Here is an 8,983-nt window from a genome sequence, read left to right as displayed (position 1 = left end):
AACATCCAAGTCTATCTGGTAAAAAGACTAAACTGGCCTTAAAATTTTCGTCACTGGGCATGGAAAGGAGGGTATACAAGTCAGAATATTTTTATGGCAAAGGCATTTTGGTAAAATACTGGCACCGAGCAACTGACACCACAAATTTAAGAGCCGTGTAAAGGAGGTTAGATTGACACGGGGGACCATTGGGACGAAAGATTTAGATGGATCACTCTCCACCACTAATTATACCTTAGGACTTCTCAGCCAGAAACACAAATGTACTGCTTTACGCCATCCAATAGCGAAAGCTCCGTCTTTGTCTATTTTTCAACTCTTCAAGGCTTCGAAAGACTATTACCCATGCTGCACACTCTGTTTCTTTAGTTCTCAAACTCAAGCTACCAATCTTGACTTACAGCCAATTTCATTCGTTTGGAACCAATCTCTTCTCCAACCGACAATTGGGTTGTCAAGAGGTTTGTTTCTCTACTCACTTTAAGATTGAAAATTTGGATTTCAGTCTATAATTGTGTTTGATTTCATTGTTTTTTGGGTCGATTGGTTGGGTACTTGTTCATTTTATTTTTCTCAAAAAAGTGATTCTTGGATTTTGGATCACTTATATTGCTGGATTATTACTAGAATTTCAATATTTGGTGAAATTGGTCTGAACGATATTTCGTGTATTTGAATATTGCTCGCTGTTAGTTAAATCGGGTGTTTAGTTTATTTTTCTAGGTAGGCATACTTCAGGGAGATCTTTAGGAAGTCTAACAGTCAATTGAAATGGAGACGCAATCGAAACAAAAAAACGAATTGAAATAACAAACACAAGATGAGATGCAATCACACAAATAAACATAGAGATTTTACGTGATTCCCTCAAGATTGAGGAATGTCCATGGATCACACCGATTCCACTATGAAGAGAAAACTCGCAAGATTACAACCTTTCACCCAAAAATGAGAAATATAAATATCCCAAGATACGTGGACTAGCGTGAAGGCGTGGCTTGATTTACAGTACGTCCTTGTTGACCAATACTATCAGGCTCCACTAATCACAACAGTACGATCCAAATCACACTAAAGATCAAGATAGAACTGAATCAAGCAATTTGATCTTAATCTTCAAATTGCTTTATTAATTCGACAAAGCTACCCATGACTACAAGAGAAATGTTCAAGACATCCCAGTATACGTTGACATGAATTGCCAATATCTTCTCAGAAACACTTGGGATAAAATGAAATAGTGTAAGAAAAAAAAATAAAAATACCTTAATGGATATATAAACATTGGAGTTGAGTTATTTGACGTATTAAGGCCCGTGACAAACATCTTAGGACACACTGGTAATTTCCTTCCTAAGGTAGCACCCAAATGACTGATATGGCAAACTACCCTTGAAGATATCCTAAAGCTAACTCATGTGGAACTAGAAGTTTTCAAAAAAGACAACCCAAACAAAAGGGAAAGTTGATGTTTCCCTCCAAAATTATCATTCAAATTAGCACCAAAATTAAACTTAGAAAATAGCCTAAAATTTCTTAAACATTTTAATGTTACATTGTGGACATATAATTCGTATCTAAGATACTTAAAAAAAGAGAGGGACTTTCATAACAGAAACAATGGTGTCTGCTACTGCTTGAACTAGGTTGCTAATTCTGTTGGGTATATTATTCTCTATGAAATTCTAGTCCTATGTGTCCGCAAGTTACCTAGACAGGCTTAGACCCATAGCCCAGTTGGTTTGAAACATTGCAAAACAACTCTGAGGTGTCATGGGTTCGAGTCCAGCTTACCCATAAAAAAAAAAGTTACTGAGGGATATCATTTGTCTATTTTTGTTATTAGCTTTTAGCGAATCATCAATCCTTCTGTAGGTGAAACTTAGATGAATACTGAAGAAGTTTTGTAATGTAATTTTTTCGATCATTTTCAGGGAGATCACATGGACTGGTATTTTGGTAGAGACGTCGATTATCTCATTCCAATGGATCGAGAACCACCAAACACTTTTGCATCACCAGACTATATGTTGCAAAGGGCTGCCACTACGTTCAAGAATTTTGGGTTTCCCAACAAGTATTGTGTTCAAGCAACAAAATCGACTATCAAAGAACTTAACTTCAACAGACAGCACTTGAATCATGAAGTTAACAAGAAATCATCTGTCCCTGGGGCAGAAGGCACATGTGGTTTGACCACAAGTCAAGAATCTTCACTGGTCAACTATGGTGGAGGGAATCTAGAAGCTTCTCTGCAAAGGACTGGATATTCAGATCAAATGGATGACATTTTATTGTACACACGTAACTTCTGAGATTCTTATGATACTTGATTTAATGCCTGTAGGAAATTATATGGTTTATGAAAATGCTGAAAATTGTTATACATGATAAAGTCTTCTTAATATTTACTCTTCCAATTTTTTTCTATGCTCTCTGTGTGCAGAAGTTCATTGCTTGATGAAGATCTGTCTCAAATGGAAAATCCATACCGACACATCAACACATTACCCGAGTTTGAGTGCAGCGCAACATCATTTGATAATCTCTTGACTGACATGATTATGGATCCCCATAGTATTTCAAGGGAGTCATCTGGCACGGGAAACTTTCCTCAATCAATGATCTGGGAAAATATGGATTGTACTTCTGAGTATTTCATGCTGTCTGATACAGGGCAAAATAAATGTTCCCTGACAACGAAGGTGAGATCTTATAAGCTTTAAACTAGGAGGGAAGCACGGTTTTTTTCACTCAGTCCACAAGTTGATAACTGACGTGGTGCCACGCCCCAAAATCCTAACACGCATCCCCATGATTAAGTATTAGAATCTCGAGGTGTTATCATGGAAATATACATGGTAATTGAATGATTTGTGATAATTATAATTATGTAAATTATTAGTGTGATTATATAATGGGGATGCGTGTTAGGATTTTGGGCTGCGACACATGGCCTGTGAGCACAGTCTGTTCTTACACAGAGATTTAGATAAGTATTCAGGTAAGTCTTGGTTTGAGGCTTGGAGTAGCTTTTTCAATCTAATATACTTTATTCCTCTCTTTCAAACGAACTTTCTTTATGGATGGTAAGCTTATCTCTACTATATATAATGAGCATGTACCTCTTGTGATTGTGAGTCTTTTTTGCCCCACTTCTCGCAGAAAAGACCCAATCTTAATTATAAGTAGGAGAGATTTCTATAAAAAAAAGTGAGGATTGTTCAATAATTCCAGGTTGACATGTGTTATCTTATAAGAAAACTTTAGATATTGGTCACAAATATCTATATGTTGGTCATGTCAAATATTGCATTTGGTATACTCTTTCTCCCCACTGACCCCATAAACCTTGGTTCCACTCCTCGGTGGATCTTACTACAAATCTTCGTCTGATTGATGATTTATATTCATTATATCTGAGGGTGCTTCCTCTTTTATTCCTTTAATTCCTAACCCCATATTTTTGGGCTGGAAAGGTTAACTAATCATGGTAGTGCTAGTGATTTTCAGCCACCGGGACTCTCTGTTTTGATCCCTGCTGAACTGGAAACATCCCAAAAGGAAATTGGGCATGTGGATAAGGAAACTTCATTGGAAGCGATGGTGCTGCAGGAGCTCCAAGTGGTGATGACACAGGTGAATAAAATTTAATGAAGGCCTTATACTATGTAATTTTGACAGAATAATACCTAATGGAGTTGTTGATATTTCGATTTCAACAGCTGACCCAGAAGACCCGTATTTGCTTCCGAGATGCTTTATACCGTCTTGCCCAATGTTCGAAACAGCAACATTTACTAAGCCTGACCCGGAATGGAGAAATAACTAAGGAAACATTGAGGTACATCTTAAAACTTCCGTGTTGTTTAAGGGTATACAATTCTCTTTCTTTGGTCATCCTTTTTTTATATATATAAAAAAACTCGATTTTTTTATATTATTTGTAATAGTCAAATCTATTTCTCAGAGGTTGTTGCTCTTTCTCAAATGAGGAATATTTGGGTGAGCACGTTTTCACATCTTGGAGTGAGGATGTTTACACATCTGAACCTTCACATGGAAATTATGCGGACCTGTTATGACCCACTATTCAATGGACCCATGTAGATATTTCCTAGTTGAAAAATTGACCCAATTTGAGGAGGATCCAACATCGTCGTTGTCTTCATGCCTCATCACCAAAATTTGGGGTTGGCTGTCTAAATCCATGTCTTCTATTCTTAGAACTTAGAAGTGTGTTCACATTCACTATCACTACCTCAATCTATTTTCTTTTGTGAATTTGGGGATCCTAACCATTTGTTATCTAAGATTCTTTTCAATGGTCTATGAATGAAGTTTCATCTTACATCTCGAGATATGTACAATGAATCATTGAGGCCCGATCCTCCACTACCACCTTGTACATTACATTACCAAGGTTCTTGTGAAAGTCACCCTGACGCTCAAGTTGGGATATGAATAATGCCTTTTTGCAAAGAAAATCGAATGGATGTTTTCGTTTTGTAGACTGTCTGTGTATATCTTCTTTGGCAAGTTTTTAGGATCTCCATGGACTTTCCTTAACTTTGAGGATTCCCCATTGATTCTTTCATGATCTTTAGGATTTTCCCTTGATATTTTCTATTTCTCAAGTTATTTTTCATTTTTACGTATCAAGCTCGGTTGTTTGTGAGATTTTGGGTGGTTGTCGGGCATTACAGGCCAAGGCTCTATGATGACACTTGTGGTGAGGCATATGTGCAACACTTGAGATGATTCATATTTTTGTCTTCACAAATCCCCATATCAGAACGTGAGACAATGATCTTGTTTTCGAGATCATTATTTGGCACGTGTCACCCCACATTAGTGTTTGAGTATTTTGTTAGCCACCTTGTCATTTCTATTTGCTGAGTAATTATGTTGTTAAGGTGTATGAGGCATACTTAAGACTTTGGATTGCACTTTGCGAAATATTCTTGTAGACACGTGAGGTTCAATGGGTTTAGGAGTCGTCACCATTGAAAGAGTTTTAAGGTGTGAATGGACATCATAAAAGAGTTTTATAAAATCTGTTTTTCAACAAATTGGTGACTCAAACTAGTCTATTATTTGAAGTTAAGGGTAAGGAGGTTCGGTTGTGAGACAAGGAAGGTGTTAGGCACTTTGTCTCACTTACCAAGTTTGTGGTTACCAAGTATTGGCCAAGAGTGAAGTATAAGCTGAATTTTTTCTGTTTTTTTTGAGTTAGAAAACTATTAGGTGTTTACAAATCGAAAGAAGCAAAGGTAAACCTCTTACCTTGCCTTTGGATGCAATGAGCAAGTGAGAAAGTAAAATTTTGAACTTGCTGGATTTTTTTATGGGCTTGAGGTTTTAGTGCAAGTCTAGTGAGATTTCACCTTTTGGAGCCTCAAGCACTTACCACATAGATATATACTCACTTGGGAGTTCATTTTTTATTGGTTAAGCTCTGGGGACTTACCCATGGGTTGGGTAAATCCTTTGGGAGCTTTCACCTTATGCATGAAAATTTATCATCTAGGGATTTTTTTTTTTTTGTAGACTCAGAGTTTTAAGGATAAATTTAAAGAGACTCACTCTTTTGATTCTTAGTAATTTTAGAAAACTAAAAGAGTGGTGTGTGCAAGTGTGTATTCATGCTATGTTCCAAAAGGAACTTATTCATGGAATTAGAAAAGGGAAGATTAGCTCACATTGTGAGGGATTACTCTCTTCCTCTTTAGGCCACTTGAAGAGAACTAAACTACTTACACTTGAATTAAAAGATACTTGGAAGTAAAGAAATGAAAAGAAATTGCTATTGAATTAATTGCTCACTAATAAGTTTATAGATGGACTTACAAAGGGGAAATTACCTCACAAGTGAGGGATTACTCTCTTCCTCTTTAGTCATTGAAAGCAAACTAGACTACTTGCATTAAATGTAAATGGACTTGAAATATAAAGAACTTGAAATTTAAATGAACTAAATGTTCCTTAGGGAACTTATTATGGACTTATAGGGGGATATTACCTCATATGGAGGGATTACTTTCTACCACCCTATCCATAAGGAAAGAAAAAGAAAAGAACTACATTGCTAGGAATTTAAATGAACTTGAAAGTAAGAGATTAGAATGGGAGAGATAAAAGTGGGATTTGGCGGGTATGATAAACAATAAATAGAAAATAAGAATGTTCTCCCCACCTTGGTCTTTTTCCCTTTTTCTCTCTTCTTCTCCTTCTTTTTCTAGGCTTCTAAAATGAGTGAGAAATCAATTGGACAGAATTATAGTACTTTAGAAGACTCTAAGAAGGAATTTTGACAACATTTTGGGACTAAAACTTGCCTCCCCTTTTGCCTTGCATGGGTTCTCTATTTATAGGCTCGAAGGAGACATTTGGGGATAGAAGTGTCCAAATTTCTTCACTGAAAAATATTCCCAAAAAAATCTCAATGAATGACTTCAAATACCCTCAATCAAATTGTCCTTGATGGTCTTCGCACGTCCTTGAGTCTTACCAATAATGATTATCAAAGGGTAGAGGTATAATAGTTCATAAGGTTTTAGAGAATTCTATAGGGAGGGTAGAAGTGTCCAAGCTCTTGGAAAGTGGTTAATTTCTAGAGAACTTAAAAGCAATGGTATGTAATTTGCAATGGAGAGTTGGGGCTCAAGGGTCAATTGCTTTGGTTAGAATCCTAACAACTTGAGAGTAATAAGGTAAAAGCTCTTAGGTTTCTAGAGAATTCTTGAGGATGGGCAAAAAGGTCAAGGTCCCTTGATCTTTGTCAATGTGCATGGAATTTAGGAGACCAGACTTTGAATTAAGGATATGAATGATGGGCTTAAAGGTCAATTACCTTAATTGAGTCAACAAAATAAGGGCAAGAGGATTATTGGCTCTTTGAGGGGACCAAAGGTGGACCAAGAGTCAAGATTAGAAGAACTAGACAATTCCTAGAAAACCAAGGTTGCAAAATTAAGGAAGGCTTAATAGATGGACAAAGTTGAAAATTGATTGGATTTTCTTGAGGAATAAGCAATTAAGAGAGGGGTTTGGAAGTAATTTTTCTAAGCAAATCTAGAGCACTCAAGTGCACTCATTCCAAGCATATCTAACCGAACTTGACCTTAGGTGAGTAAAGGTCAAAGCAAATTTAGCCTTGACATTAGGTGAGAGAAGGCTAGAGCAGAATTTACCTTGACATTAGGTGACCAATGGCCAAGGCAAATATTAAGTCTGGCTGTTGGTCAGTGAGGGCCAAGCTTAAATTTAATTTATTTAGAAATTTTATGATTTTACTTGTGCTTGAAGTGGGTTCCACTTGATCAATCGAAATTCTTCAAGTCACACCCTTTTTCGCTGGATTTTGATGAGCTCTCGGGCTCTATTTGAGCAAATTGGGGCCTCTACAATTCTGTTTTACTTGACGGGTATGGCGATGCAAAATAACTAACAATTGGTTTTGTAAAAAAATAAAATAAAGAGATAATCTAGCAGAACCATTGGCAAAATAGTTATCCTTAGATGAAAATTTAATATAATATGAATAAATTACCATAGTGGAAGCCCAACCTATGTGATTGGGTATCCCAAAAATTAGATTCAATGGAAAACTAATTGCAAGTGATTTGGGATGAAGATTATGTCTAGAAAGTTATTTCCTTCACATCCTTATGTGTAGATAGTACAACATATGTCATGTGGAGGTTTGAGTTTTAACTCTTAACGGGTCTATAGCTTAGTCACCTAACGGGTCTGTAGCTTGGTCATCTAGTCGGATTTAACAGGAAATTTGTGATGAACTTACCTATATGAGCGTGTTCAATCTTTTGTACAGCCATTCATCGTTGATCGGGAATCGGGAATTGATATTCATCTTCAATATATATTGTTGTTATAAGCTGCTATATTTCTGTAATTTCAATTTTGACCATTTTATCTCACATCATTGCATGCATATCTTTGCTTACTCATGCAATCAAAATATTAAATTCATTCTCAGACCTGGAGGAATTAAGCAAGTGGAGTTGGAGACGAACACAATCGACAGGACCATTGCCGGCCTCTTGTTCAACAAGCCAAACTGCGATCAGCTGGACCTTTCTTTTGTAGAATACGTAACTCCCAGCCCGGAAGCTGTTAGCACACATGAATCATATGACCACAGCTTGAAGCACGCATCTATGACTCCACGTCATCACCCAGTCTTATCACTAGATGCCAAAGTTCCAATCTTTGGTATAGAACAGAACAGCAGTCAATTTGTATCATATTAGAATAAATCAGATGCAAGAAATCATCGAAAAAGGAAGTTGGGTCTATCTCTCTACTCGAAGTTCCTGTCATCCAACCAACAATGGATCTCCGTTCCTTGTATTTCCAGCACAAAATACTGGAGTTATTTGGTTGAGGCCCTTAAGCGTAAGTCCTGCTTCCACAAAAGCATCATATAGAACTTATTAGATCCTAAATGTGTATATATTTACAGGCAATCATGTATTTGCTTTTTTTCTAGTTCAAATACTGAAGTCATCAACTTTGATTTTGGTTTGCTTTGAATCTGAGTTACTTGAGACGAAAGTTATATGTATTTTTCATAAATTTGGTATGAAATACAAGTTATCTATGCAATAAGATGATAGTATACACATTGTAGTTTTCTGTTTTGGTAAACAGTTCCATTCATTTATGCAAATGACGAAGGCTGACCTGGAAAGAAATTCACTGATAGGTTGAGATTGTGTTGTGCATTAATTAATTTCAGCGGCCCATCAAATAGGACTCAGGACCATATGATTTTAAAATTTGTTCGAGATGAGGGATGCTTGGTTCGAACGAGTCAACTGGTTTTTAAATTTTTTACATACAGGTAAAATTTTTTCAGAACTCAAATGTTTGTGATTGAGAATTTGGGAGCTAGGTATCTTGATTTCATGAAATTCTTTGTGGGCCGAGGCCTCATTGGTTGTTATTAATGATAGGGGTG

The 8,983-nt window shown here is 36.5% G+C and overlaps 1 protein-coding gene across 1 annotated transcript; it reads left to right on the top strand.

Moving 5' to 3' along the window:
- Positions 1 to 229: 229 nt before the first annotated feature.
- Positions 230 to 8,631, top strand: LOC147385279 (uncharacterized). The gene is made up of 6 exons (XM_086423146.1): positions 230 to 461; positions 1,935 to 2,296; positions 2,447 to 2,705; positions 3,514 to 3,639; positions 3,726 to 3,844; positions 8,000 to 8,631. The coding sequence occupies exons 2-6, from the start codon at positions 1,944 to 1,946 to the stop codon at positions 8,271 to 8,273; spliced, it is 1,131 nt and encodes a 376-aa protein (XP_086279272.1). The 5' UTR covers positions 230 to 461; positions 1,935 to 1,943; the 3' UTR covers positions 8,274 to 8,631.
- Positions 8,632 to 8,983: the final 352 nt, after the last annotated feature.

The sequence above is a fragment of the Akebia trifoliata genome, chromosome 14 (genome assembly GCF_017979445.1).
Source record: "Akebia trifoliata isolate Shusen 1 chromosome 14, ASM1797944v1, whole genome shotgun sequence".
In the NCBI taxonomy this organism is placed as follows: domain Eukaryota; kingdom Viridiplantae; phylum Streptophyta; class Magnoliopsida; order Ranunculales; family Lardizabalaceae; genus Akebia; species Akebia trifoliata.
This window is presented reverse-complemented; position numbering and strand designations above follow the sequence as displayed.

Coding starts and splice junctions, on each gene's coding strand:
- LOC147385279 (XM_086423146.1), top strand. CDS start 1,944: ATGGACTGGTATTTTGGTAGAGACGTCGATTATCTCATTCCAATGGAT. Junction 2,297..2,446: donor CAAATGGATGACATTTTATT/GTACACACGTAA, acceptor CTCTGTGTGCAG/AAGTTCATTGCTTGATGAAG. Junction 3,640..3,725: donor TCCAAGTGGTGATGACACAG/GTGAATAAAATT, acceptor CGATTTCAACAG/CTGACCCAGAAGACCCGTAT.